This window comes from Podarcis gaigeae (genome assembly GCF_964106915.1).
Source record: "Podarcis gaigeae genome assembly, chromosome: 13".
Taxonomy (NCBI): Eukaryota; Metazoa; Chordata; class Lepidosauria; order Squamata; family Lacertidae; genus Podarcis; species Podarcis gaigeae.
The window spans coordinates 14,941,367-14,965,826 of record NC_139689.1 but is presented as its reverse complement, the minus strand read 5'-3'; the positions used below and the strand labels follow the sequence as shown (position 1 = coordinate 14,965,826).

General features: G+C 48.8%; 1 protein-coding gene and 1 long non-coding RNA gene across 2 annotated transcripts in view; one reads left to right on the top strand and one right to left on the bottom strand.

The window, feature by feature from the left end:
- On the bottom strand, positions 1 to 24,277 carry PNP (purine nucleoside phosphorylase). The gene is made up of 6 exons (XM_083707544.1): positions 24,123 to 24,277; positions 6,584 to 6,753; positions 6,307 to 6,410; positions 5,265 to 5,440; positions 4,425 to 4,615; positions 1 to 3,529 (listed from the first exon to the last, which is right to left on the bottom strand). The coding sequence occupies exons 1-6, from the start codon at positions 24,143 to 24,145 to the stop codon at positions 3,312 to 3,314; spliced, it is 882 nt and encodes a 293-aa protein (XP_083563670.1). The 5' UTR covers positions 24,146 to 24,277; the 3' UTR covers positions 1 to 3,311.
- The window catches only part of LOC310829325, a 33,359-nt gene that overhangs the window by 2,813 nt on the left and 6,086 nt on the right, over positions 1 to 24,460 (top strand). The gene's annotated exons all lie outside the window — the stretch shown is intronic.

The window sequence follows — 24,460 nt, the reverse complement described above, 5'->3', positions numbered from 1 at the left end:
TCTGTTCATTCCAACTTTTATTATTTACTCATGTCATTTTAATAATTAAAATAGGGAGGCCCATTCATTCATTTAAATAAAACAAAGAAAGTGCAGAATGCTCTACAAAAATATATAGATATATTTATATATCATTTCCAATCCTTCAGAGCCGCTGAACGGATATAAATCATTGTGTCCTTCATACCAGAGTTCCTCTTTGCCTCATCAAGCATCTACAGGGTTTAGGGGGGGCAGTTTCGTGGTCCGTGGACTGATATTGCTAATAAAATAATTAAAAATAGAGAGACAAGGAAGAGGCCTTTCAAGCAGAAACCAGGGAGGAAGTATTGAGCGCAGTCAGCAAAGCAGGACAGCAGCTGTACCTGAGTTCATGTATCGCTTTATGTGGAAATCAAGCCCATCTGGGATTGGACAGCTCCCAGATTAACACAGGGCCAGTAAAACCAACTTTCAAAGCAGCCCACATGCAGAGATGTAAGATATCAAAAGCTCATCTGTGCCAGCTTCTGTTCTGCAGGACCGAGAGCTGTGGGCAACTTTTCACCCGGGCCTTAAAACAGGAATTTGACGTGAGATGGGAGGGTTGGGATCTGGCGTTAGTCCTACTCAGAGTAGACCCACTGGAAATAATGGACAGGTCAAAATGAGGCCCGACAAATCATCCAAACTGGATGAAAGGTTCCATACTGCGAAAATTCTGTGGTGTCGGGTAAAGATCACCAAAACCAGGCATATGGGAACCTATGGCTCTCCAGATGTTGTCAGACTCCAGCTCCTCCCCACCCAGTCCTAGTTCAAATGGTCAGGGATGATGGGAGTTGTAGTCCAAGAGCATCTGGAGGCCAACAGATTCCCCACACCATGTATGCAAATTTACTTTTTGCCAACTACAAATCCCATCAGCCTATGCTGGCCAGGGATGATGGGAGCTGTAGTCCAAAACATCTGGAGTGCACCAGGCTGGTGCAAGCAACACAGGAAAGCAATTTACTCCTGCTACGGGAACAACTCTCTCTCAAACCAGAAACAGCAGCTGGGGTGTTCACTACTGCGCCAAGACAGCAAAGCTATTGCCAAAAGGGCCCTGGGCAAGTCTTGCCAGGGGTAAAGAGAGTAAGTGATTTATTCTGGCCTCTGTGGAGTTAGCACTAAGCCTTTGTTTGTTCGCTCACTCACTCACACACACCCCTCACAAGCCGCTCTACGAGGCCGTCTAGTCATCCGCTCCAATTTAAAAACTGCTCTGGTGTCAGATGTGAATAACGAGGAGCAATCCAGCCTGGAACGCGAAAGGAGAGATAAAGGGATCGCCTTCACTAACACCAAGCTGCCGCAAATCTGTGTGGCAAGGCACAAGCAAAGCTCTGAATGCAGCCAAATTCAGACTTACTACGGGGCTACAGTATACATTCACAAGTACTCGGATTCCTCAGCATGGAGGCTGCCAGCGACCAGCAGGATCCTTGATCCCAGCACCAAAAGAACACGTGTATGTGTGTGTGTGTGTGTGTGTGTGTGTCACATTGTCACCCTCTAGATTAGAAGCTGCTGTGTCTCAAAGGCCAAGATGTCCAGCATTCGGAGACTGGCCTCAGAACCCCATCGCTTGCAGCAGGGTTGCAATGGTCCAACCATGTTCTCCACCGCAGAATGTTTTTTTTGGGGGGGGGGGGGAGAATATCCATGGGTCAATCCCATGTGTCATGGCAGGAAATCGATCATCCATTCCCACACTACCACTGGCCACTTCCAGTGGAAATCCAGATGGGAATGTCTGTTGGGTTTTGGAGGCCAAAAAAAAGGAGTTGACAGAGAAGCGAATACAATGTTGCTCCTTTGGTTCCTATAGGGGTGGCAACATAAAACCAACTTCATTCACTTAATAATATTTTCGTTTAAAAAAGGCTGGAGATGGGCACAGAGACAGCAGGACCTTGGGAGTAATTTGTCACGAAGGGGTAGGGGTGGCAAAGCTGTTTCAGGCTTCTGTCGCTGAATGCTCCTCTGTGCAAACTAATAAAAAATATTGTTGCATATAGAAAACTAGCAGGTCAGGATTCTAGGCCAGCTAGCTCCATGATGAGCTAGCTTTCCACGTGCAGGGATTGTTTACGCATGGAGGGGCATTCTGTCGTGTCAGCAGCGCACCTGCTGTTTGAAGCTGATCCAAACACAAGCTTGCTACCCCACAATCTGCTGCTCTTTGTGAGATTGAGGCCTTGGTGGTTTATTGTGTGCAGATGAACCCAGGTTCTGAGTAATTCATTGGATATTTAGAGTCCAAACATTAGCCACCTTTGGGGCTGATATGTTGGGGGCAAAGGAAGACTGGTTGCCCCTTAATGTGTTCCGAGTGAACAAAAGTTCCTTACCATCTCCATCCATGAAGCCCTTCTAGAGGAAGTCGAGAAGAAGCAACTGTTATGGAGAGGCAAAGAGTCTTCAAACAGACGAACAAGGGGACTAAATGAAGACACACACACAAACACACACATATCCTGGAAGGAGAAATGGCCATTGCTTGATCTGAGAGGAAGTACTGATCTCTGAGGGGGACAAAGAAGCCATTTCCTAGCAAACTTAAGAGCCTGCAGGGTCAGGCCAAAGGCCCATCGAGTTCAACCAGAAATCCTACAAAGGATGCCTCAAGGCAAAGTGAGCATCCTGACATCCAAGGGACTGAAATCCTGGCCTTCACGATCAAGCGAGCAGCACAGTATTAGCTGGGTTCTACCTGAGGAACCTGCTGACGAGAGAGCGGCCATTTTGAAACGGAAGCTTTCAGGGTTTCAGAAGCCCGCTCTCTGTAGTTCAACCTTTAAAAAGCGAAGTGCCATGAAAGAGGTAAATTAGTAAGAGGCCCGTAAGATCAAAGACGACCGGAACTGGCAACCTTATTCCTGCCCTGGCAGGGATTACGAGGAGGGAAACCTAAGAGCTGTACACAAAATCCTGAAATACGAGGGGAGAGACGAGAGAAAGACTCACACTCAAACACACAAAGATGGACCAGCACCGTCTCAGAGGCTAGAGATCAGAAACACAAACAGAGGCGCAGCCCTTGGGCAGCCTGAGACGGTCAAGGTACTGCAGCAGAACGACGTTTCCAACTACTGTCTGGACAGTAGAGGACTCAGCAGCAGGATTCAACAAAGGAAGAATATTTCGGGGGGCAGGGAGGACGGGACAGTCAGTCGCCATGCTCTCCTCGCCTGGTCCGCGCACGATCCGGCAAGCGGGGTGTGGTCTCCCACTTGGCAAGACGTTGCTGGCGAGAGATCGGCAGGGGGCCGGCGCAAAGTGCGCCACTAGGCCAAGTTGTTGTTGCGCTCAATGCGCTGCACCATCAGGGAGACCAGTTTCTCGAGGGTGCGGGCGCTCTGGCGGCTGGCCTCCAGCACTTCGGCGTGGTTGGCCTTCTCCTTGCTCTCATAGTCGAGGACGGCCTTGTTCGTGATGAGAGAGAAACCGAAGACGCGCATGCCGGAATGGCGGGCAACAATCACCTCGGGGACAGTGCTCATGCCTGAGGGGAAAATAAAGTGGGGGGTTGAGAAGTTAGAGCAACTGCATCAGGGCAGAGTTCTGAGGGCCACATTGAGAGGCCTGAGGGCCGTGTATGGCTCCCAGGCCTGAAGTTTTCTACCCCTGAGTTGGAGCAATCAGTGCCCCTCCTGATGTTATTGGATTCCAGCTCCCATCAGCCCCCTGGCAGGTTGGTCAGGGATGGTCAGGGATGATGGGAACTGTAGTGCAACAACACCTGGGGGGATTTAAATATGTGGGTGCATTAGGCCATGCCAGCGCACCCCAACTTGCGCTCTGCACAGCCCTGCCCCAGAGAGGGCTTTCCCCCACCATTTGCTGCAGCTCCAAGTAAAACTGCACCTGCTTAATTGCTGCCTGTTTCATGGGTAAGGGGGTCATAGAAATGGTTGCCCACGGCAAACACAAGTATAGGCTCTGCTACCCCATGGGACATGGGTGGCGCTGTGGGCTAAACCAGAGAGCCTATGACTTGCGAATCAGAAGGTCAGTGGTTCGAATCCCCACGACGGGGTGAGCTCCTGTTGCTTGGTCCCTGCTCCTGCCAACCTAGTATTTCGAAAGCACATCAAAGTGCAAGTAGATAAACAAGTACCGCTCCGACAGGAAGGTAAACGGCGTTTCCGTGCACTGCTCTGGTTTGTCAGAAGTGGCTTAGTCACGCTGTCCACATGACCTGGAAGCTGTACGCCAGCTCCCTCGGCCAATAAAGCGAGATGAGCGCCACAACCCCAGAGTCGGTCACGAGTCCCTTTACCTTTACCCCATGTTAGAGGCAGCCAACAGCATGGGGTGGCAGAGAATGCCTCCTTTCAAAATGGCACAACGTACCTCTTCCCCACCCCAAAGCCCCCTTTGCTCTGCCCCCAACTGACCCACGGCGTCAGCGCCCAGGCGCTGAAGGAAGCGGCACTCAGCGATGGTCTCGTAGTTGGGACCCCCCAAGGCGCAATAGACTCCCTCACGCACCGACCCGGAGCAGCCCATCTCCGATGCGACCGTGTGGGCCAGTTTCCTCAAGTCTTCGTTGTAGGCATCCGACATGGCCGGGAAACGTACCCCAAACCTGTGGACGAGGGGAGGGAGGAGAAGGAACATTAACAAAATAACTAGAGCCTGCTGGATCAAGCCAATGGCCCATCTAGTCCACCATCTTGTTGTCACAGCGGCCAACCACTGTGCACAGCAGCTGGGGACTGAGCCTTGAAACTCTTGCATGCAAAGCATAAGCTCTACCCATTGGGCTATGCTGCCTCCCAAACAGCCTGACTTGTGAGCGGGAGCAGCGCTGGGTGAGTTAAAAGCCCATCCTCTGGAAGGGAAGCTCAAACAGATGGACTTGGAGGACCACCACCCCTATGTTCCTATGAAGGCAAGGGTGGGCAACCTGCAAGGCTCCAGATATTGCTGGACTTCAGCTCCCATGATCCCTGGCCATGGACATGCTGACTGGAGGCTGCTGGGATTGGAGTCCAGCAGCATTGGGCGGCTCTCAAGTTCTCCACAACCACCATAATAAAGGAAAAGGGAGCCTCTAGAGCAATGTTTCTCAACCTTTGGTCTCCAGCTGTTTTTGGAATACAACTCCCATCATCCCTAGCTAGCAAGACCAATGTCAGGAATGATGGGAATTGTAGTCCGAAAACACTGCTCTAGAGTCTAACTGAGGCCAACCTGTTGCATCTCATGGAGGAAGGACGAGAGCCCCACCTTACCTGTCGTCATTAGGCCCCACCAGGGGGTTCTGCCCAGCAAAGCCCGGCATGTTGATGTGGTCGCGGATCACCATGATGTCCCCCACTTTGTATTCGGGGTTGAGCCCCCCAGCCGCGTTGGTGACAATGAGGGTCTCAACACCAAGCAGACGGAAGATCCGGACCGGGAAGGTCACCTGGGAGGGAGGGACAGAAGCGGCACTCAGGAGAGGTAGAAGGGCGCTTTGGGACCAACCATGGCTGGTGCCCATTGGGGCCCATATAGTAGGTGGAGCCGGAGTCAGTGACGGGTGGGGACCAACAAATTCTAGCAACTTATGTACAGTCTGCATATAGACACAGACTTTCTTTGGATAAATGTGATATTTGGAACAACTTTACACAGAATATATAAATATATTTGTACTAGGATAATTATACATATCTGTATACTAATGTATGGAAATGGTATTGAGTATTTTTCTTTTATTTCTATTTTCATTCACGCTTTTATTTATCATTCTTTCTTTTTATAAATGAAATTCTAATAAAGCATTAATACACACACACACAATTTATAGCTTCATCCGCATCCTCCTCTCCGCTGAGTTCCTCAAGCGAAATACTGTGATGTCAGGCGAAGACGCTGGCAGGCAGTGCCAGCCCTCCTGCGTTGAATGCAATTCTCACACAACAGCCCTGCAAGGCGGGCTAGGATGAGGCCATCACTGGCTCAAAGTCACCCAGCTGAGCGGGGATTTGAAATCGGACCTTACGCCCAGTCCTAAGCCAAAACTCTTCCCCTTCAGCTCTCAGGTCCCCTTGCACTCTGCACATGCCCAAGGAACCATGAAAATTGATGAGGCTAAATTTTGTGGAACCGTCTTCACCCATCATCCCAGATGTGTTGGACCAGTAAAGACGCAGAGGACCTTTGCATAGGCTCAGAGGCACTATCTTCTTTATCATTGTCCGTTACTATTGACCATCCCACTCCTGAAATTGTAATCAGCTGGACACCTCTCGAGTTTCAAAAGGTTTGCAGCTCTGTGGAGTGACTCACCTTCCAGAGCGGGTACCCTTCGTACATGTGGAAGCGGCCTTGCATCACCACACTTGGAGTCCCACTGAGGCTCCCAAACACCAACCTTCCGGCATGGCCGACAACTGGAATGAGGCAAGCAAAGTGTTAAAGGACTCGCTGCTGCCCCCTATTGGCCACTGGGCTGTACAGTAGCGCCTCCCAGCTGCTGCTTACTAGCCCTCCCCCTAGTGGCTGCCATACAGTTTATCCAACCCCATCCCTGGTTCCTCCATCACCAGTTCCATGGGTTTTTTACCTGTGCTTTCAGGGAAGTTGGGAATTTTGCCATACTCAAAGGCCACTTGGTCCTTCAGGAGGTCAGCCAGCCCTCCGAGGCCCGAGCCGCAGATGATGGCGACCCTGGGCCGGAGCTTGGTGTGGGACAGCAGCCAGTCGGCCGTCCGCTTGCAGTCTTCATATGTGTACCTGAGAAAAAGAGATGCACATATTCACATGGTTGGCCAGGCTGGGGCTTGCAGGGCAGACTTCATGCCACTAGGGGGCAGCAACCAAACACACACAAAAAGCGAGAAACAGATTAATCCTGAAGTTTTGTTAAGTACAAACATCAGCCATGCAGCTTACCGGGTCACCTTGGGCCAGTCACTAACTCTCAGTCTGCCCTACCTTTGCAGGGTTGTTGTGAGGATAAGGTGGAATGGGTCAGGAGGGAAAGGATGTCCAGCCCAGCATCGCTGCTTCCCTGGGAGCAGGGCCAGATTTAGGTTTCATGAGGCCCTAAGCTACTGAAGGTAATGGGGCCCTTTATATGTCCAGCTGTCCTTTGTCAACAACAAATTGTCGCTGTTTTTTGTGTTGAATATATGCTATAAGGTAATTTATGGACCTAATAGGTATCTTAAGCCATTTGCAGATAACAAAATATGAGCCTACAGAACACAAAACACTGCTGCTGTATGTAGGTTTCATTTTATTTGTTTTTTACCTTATATTTTGGAAATGTACATCCAGGTTTTTTTCCTTTAATTTTTTTGGGCGGCCCCAAGAGAGTGGGGCCCTAAGTTATAGCTTGTTTAGTTTATACGTAAAGCCGGCACTGGGGGAAAGAGATAAAGTGAAGTAAAATAAATTAACTGGGGGGCCCTTCAAAACTATTCCTTTTCCATGGGAGAAACACAAAACAAACCATTTCTAATTGTTAATTATTAATCAGCATTTGCATTAATTCATAATCCATTTGCATACTGCATGCTTGAGGCACCTCACCTACACAACTCTAGGGATCCTTCCAATAGCCCTGTCAGGTAGAGCAATATTTATCACCACATACAAAACACCTGGAGGGCACCAAGTTGGGCAGGTAAAAAGGTAAAGGTAAAGGTACCCCTGCCCGTACGGGCCAGTCTTGACAGACTCTGGGGTTGTGCGCCCATCTCACTTTAGAGGCCAGGGGCCAGCGCTGTCCAGAGACACTTCTGGGTCACGTGGCCAGCGTGACAAAGCTGCATCTGGCGAGCCAGAGCCGCACACGGAAACGCCGTTTACCTTCCCGCTGGTAAGCGGTCCCTATTTATCTACTTGCACCCGGAGGTGCTTTCGAACTGCTAGGTTGGCAGGCGCTGGGACCGAGCAGCGGGAGCACACCCCGCCGCAGGGATTCGAACCGCCGACCTTTCGATCGGCAAGTCCTAGGCGCTGAGGCTTTAACCCACAGCGCCACCTGCGTCCCCAGTTGGGCAGGGCTGCAGACCAAAAATTTTTTATGGATTGACATACTATGTTTACATCCCATCCTTCGTCAGAGGAGGACAGAATGACACAACTGGCCAGATAGATAGATAGATCACACACATACTGCACAACAGCCCTATGAGGTAGGCTATGCTGAGAAAATATCAACGCGGGTCTCCCCAGCCCTCCTCATTCAAAAGTCGTAACCACTACATTGTTCCAGCTCTCGTATTGGTGTGCAATTTGAATTCGAGACACCATGGCTCCCAGTTCCAGCCACCAGGCCACCTTGGCTTTCAAAAATGAAAAACGCTGTTGATCAATTTACTTGCAAGTTTACCTTTTGCTTTCAGATATCCTTTTCATAAAGTTTTCTGCGACTGTCCTCCCAAACTCCATTTTTTAAAAAAACCAAACTCTCAAGAATGCCCAGTGCTTCTATCGTTCCTCATGTTCCCATTGTGAATTTGGCGAATTTGGTGGCGCCCTTGGCAATACCTAGCAAATAGTCCCCACTTTTTGGAGAATGTACAGTTCCTTCCTCTGTTCCAAATGCAGATCTTGGGCTGCCATACCATAATCTAAAGGGAGTTCCATTTTAGCTGGCAGTGCCAGCCTCTTCCAAATACTGTATGCCAATGAAACTCCACGCAAATCACATCTTCCTCTGCCGACGCCAACGCCAACGCCCTACCCCTCAGGCCATTCCTGCAAATTAAGCTGCGCCACAATAGCTTTGAAAAAATTCCAGTTGGCGAACCGGCCAGGTTGCAATTTCCTTTGTAGCTTTCCATTGCAGACGACAACCTGCAAACAGAACTCTCCGAAGATAAACCTTCCCTGAATTTTAACCTCCAGGGGAATATTTTGGCTGCATTGGCTGACGTTTCCCAGGGGGAAGTGGGGCTGCGTGCTTGTGACACCCCAATTCTCAGCAGAGAACCTGTGGCCCTCCCTGCCCGATGGTCAAGCTAGCTGGAGTTGATGGAAGCTGGAGTCTAACCATTTCTGGAGGGCCACAGGTTCAAATCTGTCCCAGCCACACAAACAACACATTGGGCACTCTCTTCAGAGCAGTTACATCCTTTTGCAGCAAAAAAAAAGGGGGAGGAGGCTTGTGGCACCTTACAGACTAACCATTTTAATTATGGCATAAGATTTCAGGACCACAGTTCCGAACCACTGATTTTTCCTTCTAGGGATCCTGAACATCTGCATAAGAAAAAAGGGAACTTCCATGCCTTTCTGTGGGCATACAGGATGAAAATCACCTGTGGTGATGGAAAAGGTCTGTGCCAGTACATTACTCCCTTCTCCACAACACTGGAAACATACTAGGATTCTCTCTGGGCCCAATCCTAGCAACCTGAACCTAAGGCCAAGGGAAGAGACCTGGGTTTCTACCTCCAGCCCCTGGCAGCAGCTGGGCCAGGAAGCCACTTAAACAGAACCAAAAATGAGGAAAGACCCTCTTGAAACCTACAAGGGACCTAAGAGCTGTATCAAAGGACCAGGGAGCCTGGGCGAAAGGGTTCAAAGACAAGGGAAAATCCACGTGCCTTGCTCCTTGACGTCACCTCCTAATCTGCTTGCTTAAACCTATTTAAATGCCTTTTTGGCGCTGGGAGGACTTCTCAGCGCCACCCGCCGAGCCTTAGGACAAAGCCGCAGCAAGAACACACACAGCTGCTTCAGAAGAACGGTGTCTCCAGGGAGAGATGCCAAGGAGGGGGGGGGGGATAAGATCATTGGGCCAGAAAATGCCATAAATAAATAAATAAATAAATAAATAAATAAATAAAAGACATACCACTTATCAAACTAAAAAAGGACAGGTGCCCCGCTCACTTTTCACCGTAAGCTTCAACCCTCTTTTGGGATCCCTCTTGGCTTGGGGGATCTGTATCCCCAACCCTTAGGATGCCATCTTGTTGTCGTTTTAGGGGTTCACCCCCAAAAACTTTACTGAGCTAACAGGGAACAACAGTGCAGAAAGAGAAAGAGAGAGAGACAAAGTGACTGATTCTTTGAGCATCATATGAAAGGACTAAGCAAACAAAAAGGTTTCTCTTAACAACTCCCAGCGCCAGACTTGCCCAAGGACGCCGTTACGCCTTTTATACAGTAATATGTTTTTCTGTCTCTGCTCAGCGGGTTAATACACTATTTGGGCAGAAACACTTTGCAGGCTGGCAAGCCGCCTTCCGTGGCTATCCTCTGGCTTCTCCCGAGATCTCGTATAAATCTTTCGCCCTCCGCAGACGCCCAATAAAGTGGGAAGCCTAAGGGATGGCAGAATATCCTTTCTCTGAAGAGGCAGACTTCCATGGGGCTCCTGTCAAAGAGTAACTGCGTCATCATCTACGCACACAATGGTGCTGCTCATTTATGAACCAGTTTTGTTTTGTTTGTTTTTAAAGGCACACAATGGCCCCAGTGCAGATCTTGGACAGACTCTGCTTCTTTCTTCCACCTGTGCATTTACCGTTTCTATGTGAGGGTAGCTAAACGTTTCCTTCACACCATCCTATGATGTACCCAAAAGTCACGTGAGGGGCATCTCACAGCACAGGCAGCCATCCTCCTAAGGGTGCGGAAGGAGAATCCCACAGGCAAGAGAGATCCTTGCACAGGGCGCCTCTGAAATTTGAAAGACCAAAGTCACTTCTCCTAAAAGGACCAGCAATCTTTGTCTCCTCTTCTCTTCTCCTCAAAGTCTCTCTGCACTGGGTGCTCATTGCAAGAATGCTGGTCATTAAGAAACCGTGCCTGGAGTTTTGGTTTTTTCCTTTTTCCTCCCCAACCCTTTCCTTTTTGTGTCAGGTCTCAGGTTGTAAGCCCCCCTTCTGCAGATACCTAAAGAGTACCACTCCTCTAATCATAGAATCATAGAGTTGGAAGAGACCACAAGGGCCATCGAGTCCAACCCCCTGCCAAGCAGGAAACACCATCAGAGTACTCCTGACATATGGTCGTCAAGCCTCTGCTTAATGGCTAAACACACTCAAAATCTTTTATTTTGTTGCCTCTTATTACCTGCTATATATATATATTCCTATTCCTTTTTCACAGCGAATGATATTCTCACCCAAACCACAGCCAGTTGCAGCCAAAACTTTTCATTGACACTCAGCAAAGAAAAACCTGAAATAAACACATGGCTGTACTTGAGGCCTGATGAACTGTAATGATAATTTATTTGGTTTTTTAAAATTATTTGGGGCCCCATCTGCACTACACATTTAAAGTAGCGTCACACCACTTTGCATAGTCATGGATCCCACCAAAATAATCCTGGAAAATGTAGTTTGCAAAGGGTGCTGAGAGCTGTTAGAAAATCCCTTGTTCTTCTCAGAGAGAGACAATTCCCAGAGTTCTTTGGGAAGAAAGTCTGACAGCTAAACCACAGAATCCTGCCTGCCTGATCCAAAACCTGGAATCCTCAGCATTCCTGAAGCATCTCGAGCAAGAAGCAGGTTCAGGCTGGGACACAACCCCAAAACAGACGGGAGTTCTCCAAACAAGATTTCATCAGGCAAGGTCAGAGACAGGGCCACATTCCCGCGCAGATTTCTCAGGAGAACTCTCCTCCCTGGCGTGTTCCTTCTCGTTACTATTAAAGGCACAGAAACCAGACAGAAAAATTGACAACCCAACAGAACATCCGTGGCAGGGGCTCCTGTAAGCCACACTGAGTGTGTGGTGAAAGGACAATGACTAAGTGTGGGTCAGAGATATTTCCCCCTTTCTTTATAATTTAATATGAACAATGTGTCCCAGGAGGCCACGATGATGCTCTGTCTGTGGTCACAAACAGATCTTCTCGCATGTCCCTGCAAAGCCACATGGGATTATGGGGGCCATCTAAGTTGCTCTGTACACACATATCCATTTTGATGTATTCAAACGGGGTTTAAATTACAGGACGGCCTTATTGTCCCACTTAGAAAGCCAAGCAACGTAGGAACAATTGCCTCACACGGTGACATTTAGCACCAAAATAAGCAGAAATGAACTCTAATCCACACACACGCAGGAAAATAAGACTATTGAGGATGGGTCAAACCATTTTAGGTCACACCATATATTTCAACCACATTTATAGCATTTTAACAGTCACGGCTTCCCCCAAAGAATCTTGGGAGCTGTAGTTTAACCCCTCACAGAGCTCCAGTTCCCAGCACCCTTAACGAAATACAGTTCCCAGGATCCTTTGAGGGGGAGCTATGACTGTTAAAGTGGTACAACAGAGTTTTAAATGTACAGTGTGGCCTTAGACTGCAGGTGACACCTGATGAGAGGGGCAGAGCTAGACCCTTTATTTATAGCAAGTGCCCCCATCCCCAACTCTTTTTAACCTTTCAGGGAACAGCTTCTGCAATTCCAAGAATGTCCTGGGAAAACCAGGACCCTTGAAGGGTATGCTATTCTTCCAGCTGATTCCCCTGCATTACTTAGATGGGCTCCCTTTTCTTCTCCTCTGGAGTCGGCTGGTGGAGTTGCATGAAAGGAGCCCAATCTGAATGGACTCTACTTGCAGAAAGTCACATAGAACCATTGTCAGGGACACCCAAAGGGTTTCATCCAAGTCCAACCCACTGCTGTGGAGGAATCACAGCTAGAGAATCCCTGGCGGGCAGCCACCCAAAAACCTCCAGTGAAGGAAGAGTCCAGCACCTTCAACTCAGCTGACTCATAGGTTCGTACAGTAACAAAAACAACAACAATGACAAGCCCTTCTCGGCAATCAGAAACGGAAAAGTGATTTGCAGCACAGCTTTCTTGTAGAAACCTGGGGAAGGAGGAGTGCAACAGGAAGTGATTGCCAACCGTGGGTTACGTTTTCCCCACCGCTCTCATGTCTATCCCTAACACAGTCATAAACAGTTCTCGAAAAGGATGTCTGCAATGTTTTCACGATACGTCACATACAGGAGCAGCGCTAGGCTTTTGCAAAAGGAAATCCGGCGGGCCGGGGTGTAGCAGGGGCAAAGTTGTGCTCATCACGTCTTGCTACTGACGTCTTCCCCTTGCTAAGGGCAGAACATTTTCCCACCCATTTAAACAGCTGACACAACACAGAGTATTGGGCGGGGGGGGGGAGAGAGAGACTTGTGCCAGGAACCTGTAAATATTGTGTGTGTGTGTGTGTTGGCGCCATCTTCCTTGTCATGTCGGCTTACAAACTGGCCAGTGAGGGGAAAATAAGAAAGATTGTACTGTCCTTGTACCTTTCAGGGCAGTTTGATCTGCAGAGAAATCAGCACCGGACATATTTCAGGGCAGGGAGCTAAGTATTATTACCTGTTTAGGATCTGCCACACTGTGAAAGGCAGAAGAGCACAGGCAGATTTTTTTTAAAAAAGTTGTTGACAAATGATGAGGCTGCAACACATCTGAGGCAGAGGTGTCTCAGGAGAGGAAAAATCTTCGTCTGCTTTCTGTTGCTTGGGAACATAGGAAGGAAGTTGTGTTACACTGAGTCTAGACTCTTGCTCCTTCTAGTTCATTACCGTCTACAGAACACTGACTGGGAGAATTTCTCCAACATTTTAGGCAAGGGAATAATTTTCCCGTCCTTTTGCAGAAATGAATGGCCCGCTGTCAGCCACCTTGCAGCAATGAGGTGTGCAGAAGGAAAGCAGGCTCTCGCCGAATAGCCATGTCCAATCATCACAGCCGTGTAATGAGATCAGGGTAATATAGGGCAGCCGTGAGGATAAAGGCAGATTAAAGCAAACACAGAAAAAGGAAGAAGGATAAATGCTTGATCTGGCCGTGACAGTTTCTAAGTCTGGTTTATTGCCTTCCTCATAGGACTGCCAATCTGTTTTATTTTCTGGCAGGGTTTCAGCTAAATAATGGGAAATGGCACAGTCAAACCAAAAAAGCTTCACCTGCTAAACACCTGCCAGAAACAGGTGCCCTGCTTGAGGGTAGAGGGAGGAACTGGCCGTCCTTCTTGCTTGAATAAGTAAGCTGGGGGTGAGGAGGGATTTACTTGGCAGCCAGCTTTCCAAATCATACATTTCCTTGGGTTTCTGAGCATGTGCAAAGTGTCTCTGATTAGCAGAGCGGCTCCTGTGGGGAGAGAACAGGGCTAGCCTTGCAGAGCAGCAGCATGCAGCAGAGGGATATTCACTGCCATGGGAAGTGGCGATGGGCTTTTTTTTTAAAAAAAAAGGGGGGGCTGTAGAAAGGGAAAGAGTGGTGGCTCAGTGGTAGAGCATCTGCTCCACATGCATAAGGTCACAGGTTCGATCCCCAGCATCTCCAAGCAGGGATAGGAAAGTCCTTAAGTCTGAAACTCAGCATAGCCCTTGCCAGTCTGTATGTAGACAGTGCAAGATGGACCAATGTTTTGAAGGCAGCTTCCTATGGTCCTAACCTGCTTCAGGCACCACTAAGGGGAAGAGATGAACAAAAGCAGGAGCTGGTGTCCAAATGGACCAGAAGGTTTTTAAAATGTCAACCCTAGTTAAGGTATGTTAGTTAATGCCTTGGCCAGCACTGAAGGGGAGATCTAGGGGGCGATGGGAGTCCTGCCTTTGTCTCCAGGGACTTCTGCATCCACCCTTAGGCGTAGCTGGTTCCCCATTGACCTCAGGGCTCGTTCAACACAGAGACCTGCTCATCACTCAACTTCCCTCCCCAGTGTCTTTCCAGATTAATGACTGACAGAAGCTGGCTGCCGGCCGTGACTGAACCACCCCTTTTGCGCACAAACTTGAAGCCCAGACACTCTGCTCCACACTGCAGGGTCATTGCCTTCTCTTTGGAAGGGAATCAGAAGCGGGTGACGTGCTGCGTGGCCAGAATGAATCCAAACTTCTCCAGAGAGCCTAAAGGGCTCCCCAGAAAATCCCGGGGTCCGTTAGATCTCAAAGTACACAACCAAACGAAAGCACACAAATGTGCATTCCTGGTCATGCAGTGAACAAGTCAGGTGGACCCACTGAAACATGCTGGAAACACCTGACCTCACCCCACACGTCCACAGCAACAGCCAATATCCCTTTGTCCCTTACACAATACAGAAAGCTCTCCTTCACCTGCTTGTTTACAACAGCCTGTTCCTGGACTTTGGGGGCAAGGGCAACAACAAACCAAACAGGCTCTGCACCTTACCAATCAGCTGCAAATCCAGTCAGGAACATTTTATGTCTGATTCTCAGCACATGCTCTATAAACATACGACACCATCTCATCTCGCTGAAGCTAAGCAGGTCTGGTCAGTACCTGGATGGGAGAGCACAAAGGAGATCCTGTGTGTGCTGCCAATCACAATGGCAGAAAGGAAGGCTGTGTTAGAGCAGGGCTCTTGTTCAACCAGAGGGCTGGATTACCTGAGAGGAAAGCTGTCAAGGGCCACTCAAGCACTTTTCTTTCTTTCTTTCTTTCTTTCTTTCTTTCTTTCTTTCTTTCTTTCTTTCTTTCTCAATGTAGCCTACTTTACAGGGTTGTTGTGAGGTTAAAATAGAGGAGGGAAAGCCACATAAGCCCCCCCCCCCAACCTCTTTGGAGGAAGGGGGGAACCAATAGATTTCTGGTGAAGCAGCGGAAAAGAAGCTAGCATGCTGGGAACATTTTCCCCCAAAAGGCATTCCCGAAATCTCGCCACAAAGGCACAGAACCATAGCAAAAGTCAGATCAATGGCCCGTGTAGCTCCGTTTGTTGGCATTGCAAGGCAGAAGGAAGAGAGCATTTCACTGCGGGCAGGTAATACAAAACAGGGGCTGTCTCTACGGAATGGGGGGCGGTATGTGAATATGCTTGCCTGGCTGGTTACAGAACAAGCCTCGAGAGCACTGGAAAGAAAGAGTAGGCAGTGGGGTCAGACTGAGGGCATCAGAAAGGGAAGGGAAATGTGGGGTCAGAGAACAAAAAAAAATTGCAGGAAGTTGTGTCTTCACATCAGGACTCATTGCCTTGCATCATCATTTTGCCTTGGAAGGGAGGGGGAGGAAAGGGGTTGCGGCAGTATCTCTGGCTTCTGATTGGCCTCTCCGCAGGAGGGGTGTGTGAGCCAGGGAAGCTCCTCGTTGGCCGCCTGCCTGTGATGCAATTGAAAGGGGAGGGGGAAGCCAGAGAGCCCAGCAGGAAATTGTGCCATTGCACAGCAGAGAGAGGATGCAAATGCCCAGATCGGGAAGCTTCCCGTGCTTGCTCAATGGAGCAAAGCAGTCCTTCGCCATGACTAACTGCAATGCCACCCTTGCCCAGGACATTCGTCATGCTCCGGTTTCAAGTTGAGCAGGAAGGAGCAGGAACGTGGGGTATTGTTCCTGCTCCAATGGGGCTGGCGTAACACACTGTATCTCTGCGTCAGCACCACTCCTGCTGCCCTCATTGTCTGCTTTGGATAGTTGGAGGGCAGCGAGAGAATGCTGAGCATGGACGGACCTTTGGTCTAATCTAGCAAGCCTGTTCTTAGAAAGAAGAGATGAACGCCAGGAGGACCCAGTTTATGAGCAAATAATAGCCATTGTTCCCTCCAATAGCAAACCCAGGTCATGGAGAACCCAGAGGGAGGTAGCATCAGCATGCAAGCCCAAGATATGCAGAAGTGAACAACATGGTTGAGCCACAGAATACTGAATTTGTCATTTGGGAAACAGGAACTGGGGAGGAGGGAAGAGTGAAGTGGCCTACTTGGGTGTCTTACAGCTTATGGAATCCTGGAGAAGGGAATGGATGGCACCCTGAAGAGGATTAAGAATGTACTGCAGAATTTTGTTGCAGGTCCCACTTGTAAAGATTGTAAGAGCTAGAGCAAACCAGAGGGCCGTTGGCGTGGCCAATGGTCAGGGGTGATGGGAAGTATTGTTCAATAGCATCTGGAGGGCTTCAGGTTGGGAGAAGGCTGTTCTCCTTTGCCTGCTAATGAAAACACAGTGTTCCTGTGCCCACAGTGGGCACCCCAGGGAATCATAAGAACACAAGAACTGTTTTGCTGAATCCGGTCAGAACTGCACCTAGCAGGTCACACCCACCCACCAATACGGCTTTTCAGGCCTATGGGCTACAAACATGCAACTTCCTACACCATACGTGATTGACTCTGCAATGATGGAGGTGAGGCAGAAGCAAGACTGCAGCTGACACAATCCACCGGAAAGACTGATGGGCACAAGTTCCAGCTCTTATCAGATGCAATGGAGCCAATCGTTATCTTCAGCCTCTAATTTTACAATGCATAAAATGAGCGTGCAGTAGGAATCTGCTACCGTACAGGGTTACTATGAACGTGGTTGCAATCAGAGCAATGGGTTAGTCAGTCAACAGCTACAAGGAACAAGGAAGTGGCACACTCAAGGTTGAATGTACACACACCATTTCCCAACTGCAACCTGTCAAACAAAGGAATTGGTTATAGGTAGAGAAGGCTGGAAAAATAATTGTTTTCATTTCTTCTCTTTCTCTCTCTCAGCAAGTTTCTAGTCCTCAAGACTAATTGGCAAGAGAGGTGAAATCTCAGAAGCTGGGAGGGGAAGGTGGACAGGGATCTGAGCAGGATTCTGTGGAAAAGGGAGTGGTGTTTCCATGACCTGCATAATTCTTTGCCCCTCCCATATGACAACAAGAAGTAGCATTTATCATGAGAAGGAAGCAAATATATTCAGAAGCCTTCAAATGTGTAAATGAGTCATATTTCAGAATTCTATATTTGCAGGGACAATGTTACTGCCTTTCAAAATTATCTGGAATACATATATATATATATATAACCTTGCCTGATTTGTGCTGGAGAAGCACCAGAGAGATAATGAGCAATACATTGCCCACATTGTGTTTACACAGCATTAACGGCTGTCAAAACAGGTTTCCGCTTTAATGACTGTAACAACTACCGCGGGATCTCCCTGCTGAATACTGCGGGGGAAGCCTGCGCCTGCATAGTTCTCAACAGAGTGCGGTCAAATGCTGGCAGAGTCTACCTGAGTCACGATGAAGATTTAGAGCTCAGAGCTCCACAGTTGGCAGGATTTTCTCACTGCGTCAGGAGAAATGCCCAGGGGCAGAGGCGCCACTTGTGCATCGCTTTTGTGGACCTTGACAAAGGCATTTGACTTCATCAGCCAAAAAGGACCCTTACACTGCTCCACAAGATAGGATGCTCACCAAAGGTCCACAAGATGATTGCGTCCTTCCAAGAGGACAGGCGCTATTGATCCTTAGACGCCTTCCCTATAAAGAGCAACGTTGTAAAACAGGGCTGTGTTCTTGCCCCGACTCTCTTTGGCATATTCCTCTCCCCAAAGCCCTCATATGCCTTCAGCTCAACTGAAGATGGTGTGAACATTCATTCAAGGAGCAACGGGGGGTCTGTTCAACCTGGCAAGCCTCCAAGATTGAGATCTAATAGGCTTGCATGTTGATCATGTTGCTTTATGGAAGTCAGTTGTAAGTAACTTAAAACTGTCAAGGAGCAATACCTCAACGCCCTCCACATGCACGGTGTCAAGATATTCTCCCCCAAGCTCACATTCCCATGTCCACACTCCTATCCAAGTGACAGCTATGCTGACTTGGCCATGTCCACAGAATGGAAGATGACAGGATGTGCCCCAAATATGTGCTTGGGGGGGGGGCTGGCTTCGGGCACTGGAGCCTATAGGCAGATCAGCTGTGTGTTACAAAGATGTCTGCAAACCAGACTAGAAGGATGGAGATATCAACCTCACCATGTGGGAATCCCTTGCAGACAACCACAGGGCCTGGAGACAGACAGTCAGGTCATGTATCCACAGAGGAAAAATGACTGCTGGGAGCAGCGCAGAAAGAAGGATCATCATGGTACATCTGCAGCAACACAACCAGATGCCTTCATCAGTCCCAGCTGCAACAAAACTGGTCTCTCCTGCATTGGTCTCTACAGCTGTAGGCACTGCAACTCTCCAACTGATTTGACTTCACCCACAAAGGCACACTCCTCCGTTGTGTTGCAGACGGATGCCAGCCAACAACAACAATTACTGCTGTCGAAACAGGTTTCCACTTTAATGACTACTGCACAGACCTTCTGCATAATCATAAATTCCATTATGCTGTTTCTTTTATGTTTAAGAATCACCACTCAAAAAGTAAGAACTGGTAGCGGCATTTTGAAGGAAAGGCTATGGGGAAAGGGCACATCCAGATACTGAGGCCAAATTCTTTTTACTGAACACCTCTATTTTCCCCATGTGTCCCATCCCTGATCAAGCTTACAATAACATAAACTCTACAAAACATCACCCCTGGAAAAGACTCACACCCCACCTTCCAGTCACTCAGATCAGCAGTTTCCATCACCTTCGCCCTACCAAGCAGAGTCCAAAGAAAACTGGTTTCTTATTCAGCGATTATGACTAACAGGGTAGAAAACCTGTTAATCCATAAATAACGGTACATTCACCCAACACTCCACCCTCACTCACTGAAGACATTCTGGAAGTGAATTGAAGGTTGTGCAAAAGAAAAAAGAGGTCTCCTTATTTATTAACAATGACTGGTAGAGAAGAAAACTAAACTTGTTGCCCCAAAGGGTGACAGAGCGTCCAATAATCTGTTTCCTTGTAGGACAATAACAGCCCTTATTGAGTCAGCAATATGTTGTTCTCCAATGGAAGAACTTCACATTTATTATTTATCTAATGGTTGCTCGTAAAATGTTGCAAGCTTACGGACCATGCAAGACTCTTCAGCCATGGATTATTGGGTTTGTTTCTGGCACAGATTGTTGAACTTAGTATCCCTTCAAATCAGGACTCTTAATCATGACTAGCTTCCTCCACTAATTTCAGTGGAACTGTGTCAGCTCCTCTTAAGTAAGCCAGCTTGTGCAATCCAGATAATATTTTACACTGACACTGTACAACTTTCTGTCGCATCCTCCGTGCTAAATTCTGGCCCCAACACTAAATGACGCAAATTGTATGTTTTGCATACGATCCAGGCAATATTAGTCACACTTTGGTTCCATGCAAATGACAACGTACTTGTCCCCCTGGGACTGAAGTGTGCCTCTCCTCATGGCGCAATTCTATACATGCCTGTAGGGGAGTTCATTTCCAGTCAGTTCAGTGGGGACCAATTCCCAGGTCAATGGGTTCCTAAGGAAATGTCTTAGGAGGAAATTTCCTGGGAGAAAAGGTTGCAGCCTTGGGGGGCTTCTTAGTTTAGAGAAAATGCGAGCAAAAAGCAACATGATACGACGTTTATAAAATTATACGTGGCATGGAGAAAGTGAAAGGAAAAGATGTGTCCTGCCTCTCTCATAACCCCAGAACCTGCAATGACGCTGAAGGCTGGAAGATTCAGGACAGATGAAATACAGTGGTACCCCGGGTTACATACGCTTCAGGTTACAGACTCCACTAACCCAGAAATAGTACCTCAGGTTAAGAACTTTGCTTCAGGATGAGAACAGAAATCGTGCTCTGGTGGCGCGGCAGCAGCAGGAGGCCCCATTAGCTAAAGTGGTGCTTCAGGTTAAGAACGGACCTCCGGAACGAATTAAGTACTTAACCTGAGGTACCACTGTAAAGTACTTCTCCACACATTTAAACTATGAAACTCACTTCTAAAAGTGGCAGTGATGGCCACCAATTTGAAAGGCTTTGAAGGAGGATTAGAGCCATGGGTAGGCAAACTAAAGCCCGGGGGGCCGGATCCAGCCCAATCACCTTCGAAATCTGGCCCGCGGACAGTCCAGGAATCAGCGTGTTTTTACGTGAGTAGAATGTGTCCTTTTATTCAAAATGCATCTCTGCATTTGTGGGGCATAGGAATTTGTTCATTCCCTCCCTTCAAAATATAGTCTGGCCCCCCACAAAGTCTGAGGGACCTCGGACTGGCCCCCTGCTGAAAACGTCTGCTGACCCCTGGATTAGACAAATGCATGCATAAGGCTATCGATGGCCACTCAGCTATTATGGCTTTGCTCTGCCTCCATAGTTGGAGACATTAATATTTCTGAAACCAATGGCGGGAGGGAAGGGGGTCCTGCTTGCAGGTTTCCCACTGGGGCATCTGGTTAGCCACTGAGAGAAACTGGACTAGATTGGGCCACTGACTTAACCCACCACAACTGTTCTTACATTCTTAGCGCTGCGGTCTTTATCTAGATCAGTTGGCTGCCCGTCAAACACTCATAGAATCATAGAATCATAGAGTTGGAAGAGACCACAAGGGCCATCGAGTCCAACCCCCTGCCAAGCAGGAAACACCATCAGAGCACTCCTGACATATGGTTAAACATTGTTAGGCTACAACTCCCACCAGCCCCAGTCAGTGGCCAGGGACAATGAGATCTATAGCCCAGGAACCTGTTTCCTCATCCCTGGTTCAAAAAAACAGCTGGAAGCTGAGTTGAACATATTGCAACCCAGATATATCCTCTCCCTCTCTTTAGCAGCTCTGCTACCAAAGAAATGGAGCTGTCTCTGAATCAGCTGTTTCTCCCCCCTGGTCACACCACCCACCTACCCAAAAAAGAAGTTGCTGTTGCTAGATTTCAGTGGATTTCATCGTAATGAAATGAGAAACGCAATGAGATGTTTCCATACTAAGCAGCATACATATACAGTACATAGGGCAGTAGCCAAATTCTGCACCCGTTTTTTTTCATGTCTTGCAGCAGGGGTTGCCAAGGTGGTGCCCTCCAGCTGTTTTGGACTACAACCCTTTATCAGCCTCTGCCAGCATGGTCAGTGGTCAGTGATGATGGGGGTTTTTTTTGTTTTTTTTTGGTCTGTGACACATGTTGGCTACCTCTGTCCTAGAGAGTGATCTGAATTAGCCTATTTGTTTTACTTTCATTTGGGTAAACCAAGTTAAACAGTATGGAAACCACCAGGCTTGCCTAATATTGAATTTGCCATTGGTGTACTTTCCTAATGAACTTATGAAAGAGAAAATAAATGGTTGTTCTTGACAACCATTCAGTGCAGACGTTCTGCTTCTGAAAGAAAAAGTGGAAGGCGTTTAAGGAAACTGGTGTGGCTGTGTAAGGAACTTACAGATGAGCTGAGATGTAAGAGAAATGGAAGTACAGTAATGAGAAATCAAGAGGTTGCCAACAGTTGCAGGGAAAAGGTCATGTGCCCTAACCCATAAAGCCAATTTCTCACCTGCTTCTCTCTCTGAACCTCTGCCCCCACCCCCAGCCACCACTGCAAGATAACCCCTTAAATTTGTCTTCCAGAGGTTGGGACAACCAGAGTCTGATTTGAATCAAACTTCACCGGGGCTTTGGCTATAAGAATCGGCTTTCCCGTAGCAAAGCCCAGCCCTGGAATGTGGGGGAAGCAGTGCTTTAGAGCTCATGCAGAGTGCTGTCCCTCAACCACAAGGGCGAAGGCAGTCTCCACGCTTCTTAACCACAGGGGGTGAGATGAGACAGCATTTGAAGTGCAGATGGCTGGAGGAACAGGAGTCATGACGGAAACTAGGCTGTAAAGTATTTCATCTTCAAGTGGTGTTATGTCCAGGTCTTTCCCAAGTTAGATCTGACGTTTTATAAACCCACACCTGACTTTCCAGATGCAGTGTCTGTAAAAAAGCCACTTCCTTTCCTCTTCAGAAAGGCCCTAGTGTTCTTGATCATGACCTGCTTACCCTTCCCTCTAGTTATTAATAGTGTAAAGTACGAAGATGCCGCTCAATCATTCCTGAGCCTTGAAATCAGTGGAATTAAGTAAACCGAGCGCTATCTCAGCCCTTCTTTCCCTCATTCACCAGAAATCTGGAGGGAAATCATTCTAAAGGGTTGTTGTCGAGCATTGGACGCGGACCAGGGGACGGCCAGGTTCAAATCCTCCCACTCAGCCACAAAGCTCACAGGTGGGAAGGGTTACCTTGAGCTCAGTCACTATCTCTCAGCCTAACCTACCTGTCAGGGTTGTTGTGAAAACAGAAGTGGGAAGAGGAGACCTACCCGAGTAGGCTGGGTGGGGCAAAGACAGGAAGGCAAGAGTGTGAATACGTGTGAGAGAGAGGGAGTACTTTTTTTGAAGTGAGGGAAAACTGGGCAAATCTCCCTAAGCATTCCTATTAAAACACTATGTAAACTATCAGCTCCCATCTCATCCCATTGCTCAGTACAATCCCCTATTCCAGACCCCCAACTGGACCCTACCCCTCCAGGCTCTCCCTCGTGTATACACAAAAGACCCAATCCCCTTCCCCTTCAGCTCTTCTGTCCCAAGAGCTTCAGGCCACAACATCCTTGGGATCCAGGTGTCCCAAATGCCATAACCACAGTCTGTGCTTTGGTCTTCTCCGTAAGACCCCCAACCCCACCCCACCCTGCTAACTCCTAGGGACCGAGGTCCCTTTGCCCCCCCCCCATAAAATATTTGAGGGGTCCACCCACCCCCAAGTTGATGGGCACTGCTGCCCTTAAAATGGTGTGTGTGTGTGTGTGCTGTGTCTTGTTATTGATTATATGTGATGGGGCTTGCTTGCCACCCCACCCCAAAATTTTATTCAAGTTGGCACCCCTGCACCCACCACCACAGACAGTGGGGGCATCATAAGAACCCACAACCCTAAATGCCAGGAGAGGAAGGAAGGACAAATCTGGAAAGACCCCCAAAGCCGATTGGGGGGAGTGGAGGGAGAAAGGGGGATGCAACGCAACCTCCAGTTGACCGCTAGGAGACACGAGGCTGGCAGATCAGGGACCCCCCCCCCCTTCGTCGTTACCCGTCTTGAACGAGCCCCTCAGCTTATTTCGACAATATGGGACGGAGGGGGGGATAACACTAAAACCGCCCTACCTTTCGGGGCCGTCGCTAAGAGATTAGGACCCTGGGGGGGGGGGTGAGAGAGAGAAAAAATGAAAAGCCCCACACATAAAGATGCGAGGTAGAAAACGCGGCATAGTATTAAATTTCCGGCTTTAGAGGGGGGCAGGGTGCTGAAAAGATGGGGCATCGCGCCCCACCTCGCCTGACCCTTTGCAAAGCAACCGATCCAAGGAGAGCCACGTGCAGGCGCGATCTCCCCGGTTTTACTCCATAATCCACATATTATATATATTGCAATATATATGTGTGTGTGTGCATATATGTGTATTCAGTAATACCACATATAGCGCAACCGGGATCATTCTGACCTTTCATCTCCGCTTCTCTCCATGCCGGATTCTGACTGATGGGGGGATTCGGTGCTTTCCTCGTCCGGACCCTCCGCTCTTTCTTCTCCCGGGAGAACTGCGCTTCTCCCTGCAGGAGGCGGCCGTTTTACCGGCCTCCGGGGAGAGCGACGGTGTCGTCACGGGCACGCCGGCCAATGGGACGCCAGCCTCTGCCGAGGGCCCGCCCGCTCGCGCGCCCGCCGGCCGGCCGGCCACAAAGGTTGCCCCTGGCAACGCCGGGGCTCCGGCGCCCGTCACGGCCCTGGACCGCTCTCGCCCTGCCCACCCGAGGAGGCAGCATCAGCACCAGCATCCTC

What these genes read in the sequence shown, in the direction of transcription:
- PNP (XM_083707544.1), bottom strand. Translation starts at nt 24,145, where the DNA reads ATGGAGAGAAGCGGAGATGAAAG. An exon ending in GAGAGAAGCGGAGATGAAAG is followed by an intron (nt 6,754 to 24,122) that starts GTCAGAATGATC and finishes TCTTTTTCTCAG; the next exon opens with GTACACATATGAAGACTGCA. An exon ending in CCTGGGCGCTGACGCCGTGG is followed by an intron (nt 3,530 to 4,424) that starts GTCAGTTGGGGG and finishes TTTTCCCCTCAG; the next exon opens with GCATGAGCACTGTCCCCGAG.